This window comes from Myxocyprinus asiaticus, chromosome 21 (genome assembly GCF_019703515.2).
Source record: "Myxocyprinus asiaticus isolate MX2 ecotype Aquarium Trade chromosome 21, UBuf_Myxa_2, whole genome shotgun sequence".
Taxonomy (NCBI): domain Eukaryota; kingdom Metazoa; phylum Chordata; class Actinopteri; order Cypriniformes; family Catostomidae; genus Myxocyprinus; species Myxocyprinus asiaticus.
The window spans coordinates 15,678,114-15,691,591 of record NC_059364.1 but is presented as its reverse complement, the minus strand read 5'-3'; the positions used below and the strand labels follow the sequence as shown (position 1 = coordinate 15,691,591).

General features: G+C 39.3%; 1 protein-coding gene across 5 annotated transcripts in view; it reads left to right on the top strand.

The window, feature by feature from the left end:
- The window catches only part of brf1a (BRF1 RNA polymerase III transcription initiation factor subunit a), a 73,965-nt gene that overhangs the window by 30,372 nt on the left and 30,115 nt on the right, over positions 1-13,478 (top strand). For all 5 annotated transcript variants that reach the window (XM_051648250.1, XM_051648249.1, XM_051648251.1 and 2 more), the window contains 3 exons: positions 1,415-1,454; positions 1,584-1,676; positions 2,541-2,807. In XM_051648250.1, coding sequence (XP_051504210.1) covers positions 1,415-1,454; positions 1,584-1,676; positions 2,541-2,807 — 400 coding nt within the window. The remainder of the gene's footprint in view (positions 1-1,414; positions 1,455-1,583; positions 1,677-2,540; positions 2,808-13,478) is intronic.

The window sequence follows — 13,478 nt, the reverse complement described above, 5'->3', positions numbered from 1 at the left end:
TCACATGGCACTTTTACTCCAGAATTTTAAACCCACACACCCATCCATCCATCCATCCATCCATTCATTCATTTATCCATCCATCCCACTAGTTTGTATGTGGTCATCCCTCCATCATCCACTAGTTTGCATGTGGTCATCCATCCATCATCCACTAGTTTACATGTGGTCATCCATCCATCCATCCATCCATTAGTTTGCATGTGGCCATCCATCCATCCATCCCCTAGTTTGCATGTGGCCATCCATCCATCCATCCCCTAGTTTGCATGTGGCCATCCATCCATCCATCCATCCATCCACTAGTTTGCATGTGGTCACCCATCCATCCATCCATCCATCCATCCACTAGTTTGCATGTGGTCATCCATCCATCCAGCCAGTAGTTTGCATGTGGTCATCCATCCATCCATCCACTAGTTTGCATGTGGTCATCCATCCATCCAGCCACTAGTTTGCATGTGGTCATCCATCCAGCCACTAGTTTGCATGTGGTCATCCATCCAGCCACTAGTTTGCATGTGGTCATCCATCCATCCAGCCAGTAGTTTGCATGTGGTCATCCATCCATCCATCCATCCATCCACTAGTTTGCATGTGGTCATCCATCCATCCATCCATCCACTAGTTTGCATGTGGTCATCCATCCATCCAGCCAGTAGTTTGCATGTGGTCATCCATCCATCCATCCACTAGTTTGCATGTGGTCATCCATCCATCCAGCCACTAGTTTGCATGTGGTCATCCATCCAGCCACTAGTTTGCATGTGGTCATCCATCCATCCAGCCACTAGTTTGCATGTGGACATCCATCCATCCAGCCACTAGTTTGCATGTGGTCATCCATCCATCCATCCACTAGTTTGCATGTGGTCATCCATCCATCCAGCCACTAGTTTGCATGTGGTCATCCATCCATCCACTAGTTTGCATGTGGTCACCCATCCATCCATCCATCCATCAATCCACTAGTTTGTATGTGGTCATCCATCCATCCATCCAGCCAGTAGTTTGCATGTGGTCATCCATCCATCCATCCACTAGTTTGCATGTGGTCATCCATCCATCCAGCCACTAGTTTGCATGTGGTCATCCATCCAGCCACTAGTTTGCATGTGGTCATCCATCCATCCAGCCACTAGTTTGCATGTGGTCATACATACATCCATCCAGCCACTAGTTTGCATGTGGTCATCCATCCATCCACTAGTTTGCATGTGGTCATCCATCCATCCATCCATCCACTAGTTTGCATGTGGTCATCCATCCAACCACTAGTTTGCATGTGGTCATCCATCCATCCACTAGTGTGCATGTGGTCTTCCATCGATCCTTCCATCAATCCATTCACTAGTTTGCATGTGTCCTGAAACATTGGTCTAAAATGTTCTCTGCTTTCCTCAACCTCCCATAGATTGAGCAGGAGCTTGAAAAGAAGGTTGATGATATTGAAGGTACCTAGAAAAATTCACACATGATTTTAAGCTCTAATTTACATAATGGATCTTGGCACAAACCCAACGCAATGCGAAGTTTGACTAATGATGTGTTATTGTGTGTGCACATTTGTATGTGTTCTGCAGGTGAAATCTGTGGATATCAGGATGAGATTGAAGTAGAACTGGAAAGCTGTAGGCCCAAACCCAGGGGAATGTATGCATCCTATAGCAAAGAAGGTACAGCTTTCTCATTCAAAAAGTGTATATGTTGAAAGCATTTGCTGTCAAATGATCATCCTGTTGTCAGAATTGCTCTTTGTTTGGGGAGAACTGCTGCTCTTCTGAGAACAACACAACATTATCTTCAGGAAGTGTTACATCCCTCTTGCAAAAATTCTTTGTTTACATTTCTGTCCAATTAGCTCCATGTTCGGCATTACCCACAGTGCCAGCAATCCAGTGCATGATATCTCTAATGGAGTGATTACAGGAGGAAACTAATTAAGACTGCGAGCGTGGGTGTGTTTGTGTGTGCGCATCCGAGTTTGTTTTTCACGCGTGTCTGCACGTACTGTATATATTTGAATTTTGTTGTATTTGTGCACTTGTTTGTGTTCGGTGTGGTTAAGTGTGTTTTTGTGTAATTATTTTCTCCCCATGTCAGCTGGATCACAGCAATGCTCAAATCAAAGGGCAAATGAGCCTAGCTTCCTGTTTTAATTACCAAGATAATTCATTTTATAATTAAAAAAATAAATCCCTTCTTTTTATTCATGCAGCCATATTGATCTATGTAAACCCTTGGTAACAAAAGTGTTCAAGTCAGCTGAGAAGATGACATGTTTGTGTTGAGTATTGAGTAAATTGAGTAAATTGATCTTTTACCGTGACTTCATTATTAGGAGGTAAATTCTGAATGTGATCATTGGCAGAATTTCCAAGAGGGATGTTTTTTTTTTTAGCTTGTGATGCAAAAGGTGGTATGGCAATGTCCACTTTGTCATAATTGCAATTTGACAGGTTTTGATTTGCAGTACACAAAAGAGACATTTTTTGTGTGTGTGTGTGTGTTAATCATCTTTCTTGCTCCTCTCTTTACAGATGATGTCATTTCCTTGGCATCCTCAAGTGTCCTTGCTGGTGATAGTGAAGGGGAGGATGAAGAGCTGAGGGCAGCAGCTTCTCACCTGTGTGAATCTGTATTTGTTGAAGGGGAGGATGGAGGCGGTAATGAGCAGCAGCGAGATGGAGACAAAGTCTCTCCATCCAAACGGCCGTCATTAGCGGTATTGCTTGGGACAATGCCCACTGCGGCCAGTCTGGGCCTGTCCGAGTCCATCACCAAAATGGGAGAGGAGAAAGAGAATGGTAAGAGAGTGATTCCACTTTCAAACTGCGTTCAAGCTTATTCCACTTTCATTCCACATTTACACTTTATTTAATTTCTGACCAGCAAACAAATAAAGGAAGAGGAGTGGAACTGAAGTGACTCCTTTTACAATTAATGCACTTTTATTCCAAATTCACCCTTCATTCACATTTGTGCTATTATGACATGAGTATAGGAAGGCAAGTGGAGCTGGAGTTACTCCTGTTCAAAATATTCTGTTTATCCATTTTCAATCCAACACAGACATTCACGCTTAACCAACCTCTGGAGAACAGAAAACAAAAGTGACTTCTTTATCTGAAATCATTGCGGGATTAGTTGTGGTTATTGCATTAATGTTAGAGAAAGAGAGCAAGAATAAGACTATGTTAATTCCAGGCAGAAAAGCTGCAGCTGCTAAGCTCCTGGGGATAGAGTGCTGGCAGGTTGCCAGATTTCGTGATTGGCTGTGTGCACAGGTTGTCATGTTTTTGATTGGCTGTGCTGTTTGTGGATGATTTGTATGGGGCGGAGGAAGTAGAAGCCCCCTCAGCTCTTGAAGCACTAATTATTCACAGCACCTTGGCATTAGCGCACTGTCTTTCATCCACCCATTACGGGCGGTGATTTGATTTGATTGGCAGCAAGACCCTCACTTGTGTAGTGTGTGTGTGTATTTGGTTTGGTTTTGAGTGGAGCTCACCTCTGAAACAAAATCATGACTTATATCGGAGAATAGGGCTTTTCAGTGCTTGGTTGTCCAATGTACATGAAAACTAAAGTGGAAGCCTTGTAGACCGCTGGCAACCTGTCATTTATTTTAACTTATATATAACAAATATATATATTTTTATATGGGCCTTGAGAATATGGATTTGTGTGTGGGGGCTCCTGGTTTGGCATTCAGGCTGTTTGCTCTAGGCTAGCTCTTTTCTGTCTGCTCACACAGTTTATTTTTAGGGGGCTCATTGTTGAACTTCAGACAATAAGATGCTTGTTAAAATGTTCAAGTTCCTGTGTATGAGGGGATGTGTGTGTGTGTGTGTGTGTGTGTGTGTGTGTGTGTGTGTGCATGTTTGTGTGAGAGCTGGATGTTCTTTTTTGAAAATGCAGTGTTTGTGTGATGTGCAGTGTAAGTGTTGCATCAGTAAGAGAAAAAGAGGCTCATTTACATCTGATATTAACATCAGTAGTCAGAAATTAATGTGACCCAATTCATATTTGTAATGTAAACGCTAAGGCGTCTTACTGTAGATAGCAACAAAGCATCCTCTTCTCAATCAACTATTGTGTTAAAACAAGGGTTTCCAATTACAGGTGGCTTTAAAAGAAAATTGTTCAATAAATTTTTTTTTAAAAATTTAAAAACCAAATACATGCACAAGAAAATGTATAAGATCACATCTTGACTGTAGTCTCCTTGGTGATCACGATTTTAAACATGATTACACTTCAGTGAAAAAAAAGAGTTATATTTTGATCTGTTCTTACCCAAAACCAACTGGAATGCTTCAGAAGGCATTGATTAAACTAGGAGTCTTATGGGTTACTTTTATACTGATTTCATCTCCTTTTTGGAGCTTCAAAGGCCTGATCATCATTCACTTGCATTATATGGACGTACAGATCTGAGATATTCTTTGCTTGTGTTCAGCAAATGAAAGTCATACACATCTTAGATGGCATGAGGTTGAGTAAATGATAAGAGAATTTTCTTTTAAAGAGTGAACTATCCCTTTAACTAGGGCTGGGCAATATGGCCAAAAATATTATCACAATATTCTTTCATATCTTTCGATATCGATATTTATCACGATATACTTTCACATTTGCTAATTTTTTGGAATTTCCAAGTTGGCAGAAGAAGAAAACAAAATAGTCAATACAAAACTGCATTGGGGGCCCAGAGACAGCCACAGCAGTGGTGTCTGATAGATCTTCTACCAAAATATTAAAGTATTTTATAGAGTTTATAAATCAAGTGCAGTTGGACATGAATGTTAAAAAAATAATTTTTTAGTTTTGAAGCATAATGACAGCATATCATTTTTACATTCAAATTATTTTTGTATTTTGTTACATTCAGATAGCAAGTATGGGGGCATAGAAGCCCTTGTGACTGAGGAATGATACTGTATGGGGGTTTAGGGGTATCCCCTGAGAGAAAACTTAGAAAATGTAAAAGTCTGAATGGACCATTTTTATATTTTCATTAAAGTGAGGAAAAACTAGTCTACAAACTAGTAATTTTATTGTCTTGTCATCCATGCCAAAGATGATGGCATCTGATTAATTTCACAAAATTAGAACAGAAATCTATTTGTTTGTTATTAAAGGCTCGTAACATGCTGATTAATAACGGCAAATTTAGAAGGAAAAAACGTTATGGTCTAAAGGCGCTCTGGCACCACATTAACTTATGTGGCGCCTTATGTTTACTCACATGTGGGGGAAAAGAGGCAACGTGTGCAGTGCAGGACAGGGCATAAATGAAGTGTGTTCAGAGCTAGAGAATAATATTCAAGAATACAGCACAGAAAGATCAGATCTGGTGTACACAGCACTGTTGTTTTGTTGCACTGCTCACTAGAGACGATGAGAGGGCACAACCATCATCATGATGTCTTATGGTCTCGCGACACGCATCTGAACATCTAGATGTAAAACACAGGCTAAATATAGAAAATTACTCAAAAGCTTATCATCGATATCGTGGATTGTTTTTTATTGAGATCGTTTTATCGCCCAGCCCTACCTTTAACTCCACAATAATTGCAGCAACCATCCAGTAATTACTATGTTTTAAGTCTCACAAGTCTTAAGTACACATAACACAGTAACAATTCTTGGTTCATTTTGAGTCAGACATGACAAAATGAATGACTTTTGGTTCAGTTCACTGAAAACAAAAAATTAGCTGATAAGAGTCATTAGTTCGGGAATCAGGCTGCACTGATCACACTGTAGATTCAAAAGAACTGGCTCAGAGTCATTTGTTCGGGATTCGAACTACACTCGTTGCGCTGTGTTTCCTGCTGCTTATTTAGTAGCAGTGTTGCAATGCCAATGAGTAGTAGTGCAGGAAACACTGTAGGAGTATTTAATTACGGTTTTCAATTTGCATCAGAAGAATGCACATTCAAGAACAGTTAACAGAACCGAAAGTCATAAAAGTTTGGTTCTATTTTTCAAAATGTAACTGATTCTGAATAAGAACTGGTTCTTTGTTCTCAACCCTAGGTTTGCTTGATATCAAAAATTCATTGACACAGAACATGTAAAACACGTCCCACGTTCATAATGCAGGTACTCGACTTAAATGATTGGCATTCTGCTAAAAACCTCACGTATGTGGTAAGATTACATTTGCGTGATGAAGTCGCAACCTTGATGAAATCAGATCCAGATCCGATTCATTGATCAAAGGTGATGCATGGAAATGCAAGTTGGAAGCATTCGTGATTGGATCACCTGAGCTGGATGTTAATACCAGGTGTAAACAGGACCATAGAGTTATAAATGGGAAGAGTTTCGAAGGTCTTTATCCACTCCTATTTCTTCTGTCTTTTTTTTTATTTCTTTTTTCTAGGGCTTTCTCTGTTGTTCTAAAGTCAATTCTGTTCAGTGAGGTTGTCAGAGGGGATTCCCCTTTGTGTGTTTTAGAGAGAGATCCAGTGCTGCTGTGTAATGCATTGTAATTCTGTGAGGGGGCGGAAGGCCTGTGATTTTTAACAATGCACAGGGGTAATGCGAAAGCAGTTTGTGTGTGTGGGTGTGTGTTTGTCTCCAGATGGTCACTCACTGTGCTCTCTGACCCTTGCTGACCACACAGCAGGAGAAAGCAGCATTCCGACTTTTTGAGCTTATTTATGTCTGTTTCAGTATTTCCTTTAACTTTATTGATTTAGTCAATAAATTAGACTCATTTTGTTTGTTTTTTTCATCCCTCTGGTTTCTGTTACTATCAGAGTATTTTCCTGTTCTATGATGTCTGTAACAGAAGGAAAGTGGATTGATCTGCTCCCCCCTCTCTCCGATCTATTAAAACTCACCCCATCTGTTAGAATCTCCCTGGATCTTCAGACCAGGAGAAGAGACTTGTTCATTTACACTAGGAAAGGGGAATACAGTGGGAGGAGATGGAGAGAGAGGAGGGGAGGGGAGGGAGAGGTTCCTTTCAAAAGAGAATGAAAGGCAGAGTAAGTTTGTGAGTGACATTTATTCTTCTCACTCGTTTTGAACATATCCCCAGGACAGCTGTTGGGGTTTGTAATGGACAGATGGGCCAAAAGTGGCAGTAATTCACATTCATAAGGATTTAACAGACCCAGATGTGCTGTTGTCAGTCTTTATACCATGATCATAAACATCATAAACACCATGTTTAGAATCATGTCACAGATCACATGGATTTGCGGTGCCCTGTCCATTTGTGGGATCTGAGACTACAGTAGGACTGGGTGATAACATAACCCTTTTGACGGTATTCAATACAATATATTAGGAATGTAGACGAGTAATCAATTAATTGAGTACTCGTTCAGCTTTAAATATTTGACTAGTTAAATCACTACACGAAAATTACAATTTGATTTTACTTTGTTCCTTTCCCTGCCGTGGGCAACAATGAAACTGCCTCTCTCTTAAAAATTGCTGTCACACTCAGTAGTTCGCCTAAAAAGAAAATTGTCATTTAAAGTGATCATATCGCTTCAGAATGCTTGGAATGTATATTTCTATGAGTGCAAATGTTTTTGTGTTTTGTCATTTTTAAGTCCATTGATGCATAGTGTTCATTTTTTCAGAAGAAAAAAAAACAGTTAAAAAGATGAAGGTTGAACTTAAATTCCTAATTACAAGTAATCGATTACTTGTTTTGTTATCTGCTAGAGTACTCAACTACAAAATTACGCAAAATGTCCATCCCTTCAATATATACATTACATCTCAATATTTTTGTATTGGATCTGAATTCTTTTTTTTTTTTTCAGTCATACAAACTGTATGCTTGACAAAACAGCTATTGTAGCCAAGTAAGTTTGAATTGACATGCAAAGAGGTGAAATACACTAAAAATCAAGGCATTTTCCAAATTTTTGAACAAGTATACATACAAACATTTTTTAAATCAGAAATATTTTAACAGATTTACAAAAATGAATCACACTTCCCAACTCTATAAGTTTTATGGAGAGAAACTATTAAATCATCTGTATTAATGCTCACATACACACAAGATTTTAAATCAACAGCAAAATTATTGGGAATATATTGTGAATATTCAGTATTTCCCCAAGCCGTAGGACTTAGATTGATAATATGGGTCTAATTTTAGAAAGTTTTTTTTTTAAGTTGAGAAATTATTGTCATAGCTACTTTCTACTTGTTTTAGTTTTAATCATGACACATTCATGATTTATGTTGTTTACACTTGTTTTCCTGTTGTTTAATTAATGCTCTTCATAATTTTCTTTCTTTTGCTAATTTTTTTTGCTTAGTTTTCTCCTAATTAAATTCACCAAAGTGTCAGTTTAAAGCACAGTGATGTCATCCTACAGGGATGTTACTGCGATCTATGTGAAGTATGACAATATAAGTGTGTGACTGACTGACAGGAGTGTAGAAGAGAAAAAACTAATGAATACAGGAGGCACTATGCATGTGATAGACACATTCATTGTACCGATAACATACACTGACAGAAAAATCTGTGCTTGCAGCCCCCTGTGAGGCTGAATTCCTGTCTAGATTTAACACCTGAAGGGCACATGAATGTGTGAGAGCTCATGAATAAAGTCTGTTCATACCATTTTCTCTTTTCCACTGTTACATTTAAATTTCATCGTATTAGTGTGTGTGTGTGTGTGTGTGTGTGTATATGTGTGTGAAGGACTGGCCCTCCCCCATTTTTGGATGTACAGTAGAGTGTGAAAAGGCACATGCATATCTTCTCCCTTGACATTCTCTCTCTGTCTCTCTCTCTTGCCCTCTCATTTTCTCTCTCCAGCCTCTAGGCTATATAGGCAGTTGTAGCAGGTGTGTGAGTGGGCGAGGGGTTTCCCTGGGGAAGTCAAAAGGGTAAGAAGGGATCAGTTTTTAATGGGCCTGTCTGCCCTCTTCTCCTCCAAAAGAATCCACCCTGTTCCACTCTTATTCCATGTCTCTGCATCTCCATTGTCCATCTTTTCCTTTCCCCAGGATTCAGTGCTTGTTCTTCTGTCCAACCATGTCAGTTTGAGTGACATTATCAAATGATTACGTTTGGTGAGCCCTGCTTGTGTTGAATAGTGAAAATTGTCCAGGGAGAGAAAGGATGTGTGTCTGTCTGGTATTATCTGGAAGTATCTGTATGTCTTTAGTCGGACACAATGCTTGACGCTGAACAGGTGTTAGTGTTACTGAAACCACAGCAGAGAAAAGAATGGCCTTTGAACACACACACTAAACAAACGTAGAAGCACTAATGTGTGGGTTGACAGCATCATTGAAAAATGTGGCCTCAGGGTGGAGAGGTTTTTTTGATTGAAGAACAGAGAGAGGAATAGATGAAGAAAAAAGAATGATGGGTGTTAGGTGGAGTCTCTCATTTGTTTCCTTCTCTGCAATGTTTTTAACTTGGCCCCTTTTTTCTGTAACCCCTTTTCTACCGAACTCATGCTGGTTTTCAAGGTGGTGCTCGACTGTTGCTCTGTTGGGGGGGCTGTGTACCCCTATCTGAACATCCCTGTGTTTTCCACTTATGATGATGTAACGGCAAATAATGTAGCACATCGCTGTCTTTGTCTATGAGTATTGCAAGTTTTGAGAATGTATTTTAACATCCAAAATCTTTCAATTTAGTATCATGCCAGCTAGGGATAGAAATTGTAAGTAATTTTTTCTGGTTCTGAATTTTTTCAGATTCCTCTAAATGATTCCTTAATGGTTCCATTAAAGTGTTTTACTTTTGAAGAAAAGATATTTGGAAATTAATGCAATTTTTAAAAAGTTAAGTGCAGCCATAAAATGTGAAAACTGATAAATGCACTACAAATAAATAGGTATATAATAAGAGATGCCTCAATATAGGGCACAACACCGCTTATCTGCACACTGGGCGCAGAATGATGTGCTGCAATGTAACCGGAGTGCTTGGATTCGCAGGGCGATCCTAGCTCTGAATTCAAAAGTATTTCATGGCATCCAACATTTATTTTCATTTAGTGTCATACACTCCACCATAAAGAATGCATAAAAATACTGTATTTTAATCTGTCCACAACACCTCACAAATAAACCTGAGAAAAATGCATATTAATGGGAACATTGCTTATGCTTACAGCAGGCGATTTAAAGTACGATAATAACTCAAGTTGAAATTTATTGTCGAATGAGGTGAATTTGTACACATGCAATGCTTTAAATATGAGGTTTAATTGAAATGCAACTTCCCAAAATTTACCACACTGATCTGAACGCTTGAACGTTCCAAAAAGTTGCATCTTTTAATTCATCCATTTAAAAGCACCACTGCTAAAAAATATTAAACTCACTAGTTGGTTGTTGGACGACTAGTGGAACATCCTGTCCCATTTGTAGGATGTGTACCTTTATATGACTTCTGATGTTTATATCCGTCATTTTCTGTAACCCTTGATCATTCAAATTCTCCCAAACAGCCGATTTAAGTTGCGTTTTTGGTGGATCGAATTCCTCTCTTATATTTGAAAGTCCATGTGTAGCCCCAGTTTTACTTAGAATAAAAGTTCACATTCAGTCCGCGATACCTGGCAAAGCACTACGTGGACACCGTCCTTAACCATAGAAACAGCTGCAGTAACCAGCCAGGCACAAGCACAAGAGATTTTCACATTTAGGTTTACACCAAAAAACTCTCTGTATAATGTTCATTTTATTTATATATATATATATACAGTTAAAGTCAGAAGTTTACATACACTTAGGTTGAAGTCATTAAAAAAATTTTTTTACCACTCCACAGATTTCATATTAGCACGCTATAGATTGGCAAGTCATTTAGGACATCTACTTTGTGCATGACACGAGTAATTTTTCCAACAATTGTTTACAGACAGATTGTTTCACTTTTAATTGACTATATCACAATTCCAGTGGGTCAGAAGTTTACATACACTAAGCTAATTGTGCCTTTAAGCAGCTTGGAAAATTCCTGAAAATGATGTCAAGCCTTTAGGCAATTAGCCAGTTAGCTTCTGATAGGAGGTATGCTGAATTGGAGGTGTACCTGTGGATGTTTTTTAATCCTTACCTTCAAATTCAGTGCCTCTTTGCTTGGCATCATGGGAAAATCAAAGGAAATCAGCCAAGAAAAATTTGTGGACCTCCACAAGTCTGGTTCAACCTTGAGAGCAATTTCCAAACGCCTGAAGGTACAACGTTCATCTGTACAAACAATAGTACGCAAGTCTAAACACCATGGGACCACGCAGCCTCATACCGCTCAGGAATGAGTTGCATTCTGTCTCCTAGAGATGAACGTAGTTTGGTATGAAAAGTGCAAATAAATCCCAGAACAATAGCAAAGAACTTTGTGAAGATGCTGGAGGAAACAGGTAGGCAAGAATCTATATCCACAGTAAAACGAGTCCTATCAACATAACCTGAAACGCTGCTCAGCAAGGAAGAAGCCATTGCTCCAAAACTGCCATTAAAAAGCCAGACTACAGTTTGCAAGTGCACATGGGGACAAAGATCTTACTTTTTGGAGAAATGTCCTCTGGTCTGATGAAACAAAAATTTAACTGTTTGGCCATAATGACCATCGTTATGTTTGGAGGAAAAAGGGTGAGGCTTGCAAGCCGAAGAACACCATCCCAACTGTGAAGCATGGGGGTGGCAGCATCATGTTGTGGGGGTGCTTTGCTGTAGGAGGGACTGATGCACATCACAAAATAGATGGCATCATGATAAAGGAAAATTATGTGGATATATTGAAGCAACATCTCAAGACATAAGCCAGGAAGTTAAAGCTCAGTTGCAAATGGTTCTTCCAAATGGACAATGACCCCAAGCATACCTCAAAAGTTGTGGCAAAATGGCTTAAGGAGAACAAAGTCAAGGTATTGGAATGGCCATCACAAAGCCCTGACCTCAATGCAATTTGTGGGCAGAACTGAAAAAGTGTGTGCGAGCAAGGAGGCCTACAAACCTGACTCAGATACACCAGTTCTGTCTGGAGGAATGGGCCAAAATTCCAGCAACTTATTGTGAGAAGCTTGTGGAAGGCTACCCAAAACGTTTGACCCAAATTAAACAATTTAAAGGCAATGCTACCAAATACTAACAAAAGTGTATGTAAACTTCTGACTGTAAATCGGGGGTAAAAAATGAAAATGGCTATCCCGAAAATGGATAGCCAGTTCCGTTCTTAGTCAGCGGTTGTAGGGTTAACTAATATTGTCTGGTTTGGCTTGTCTCCTAACCAGACGATATTGCCGCTTAGTCACGTACATACAACTTGCTAAGACGGGTGTTGAGCAGTGACTGAGAGTCTTTAAATGGCTTTCTCCTACCCGGTTGTCCTAGGTGGTTGTCCTACCTGGTTGTCCTGAGTGGTTTCTCCTATATTAAAGCTCCAGTATGGTCTACCCTGGTCTAATGAAATTCAAATCTTACCCAGTTGTCCTAGGTGGTTGTCCTACCTGGTTGTCCTGAGTGGTTTCTAATGAAATTCAAACTGAGAGTCTTTAAATGGCTTCCTCCTATATTAAAGCTCCAGTAATGATATAAATGATTTCGGAGGAATTCAGAATAAATCAAATAATAACAATTTATTTGTCAGGTAGGATATAAAACATTGTTGCAGAAATTCAAATCAAAGCCAATTTCACATGATCAGAATAAACAAGCATTACTAAAAATAAGATAAGAATCTAGAGACATACCTGACACATGCAACGGCAAGGCATGGGAGATCTGGCTTACAGATTCCCCGACAAATATAAACTACATGCAGCGGTACAGCATGGGAGATCTGCTTACAGATTCCCTGAGCTTCTTGCCAACTTTCCTTAAATACCCAGACAGAATAAACATTGTGTACAAAATGGTATTATCCGTTGAATAATGAGAATTTGGGGGTGAATGTGTTCTTGACTTCCTGGGGTTTAACCTTGTTAACATACAGGAGATCATTTAAATTGTAGGTCAAGGAGGGGGATAGACCTCCAGAATTATGCAGTATTTGGCAAAGACCTTATAACTTTGTCACCATTGGTTTTATCAACATGGGAGAGAGACCATTATACCAGTTGCACAGAGACCTCTTAAATGATATCAAACACATACAGTTGCATTCATTGTTTTCATGATATTTGTTATATTTTTACATATAAATCTTGTGTCTTTGTATTGGTCCTGAGCTGTTTAAGGGGAGAAGGGGGAGAGAGAAGAGGGCAGCAAGGTGATTTGCAATTTATCACACTCTGGTGATATTCAGGTGAAGATTTCAGCTTTGTAAAACAATGCAAAGGCGATTTGTAATTTATCACACATGGTGATATTCAGGTGTAGATTTCAGCTTTTGTGAGAGAGTTCTATGACGTTGATTCTCGCAGAGTTCTTTGACTTTTACTGGAAATGGCGCCTTTTGGGTGTAGACATCCTGGTGCCAGCTTTACATGACCCACTGGGAATGTAATGATAGAAAA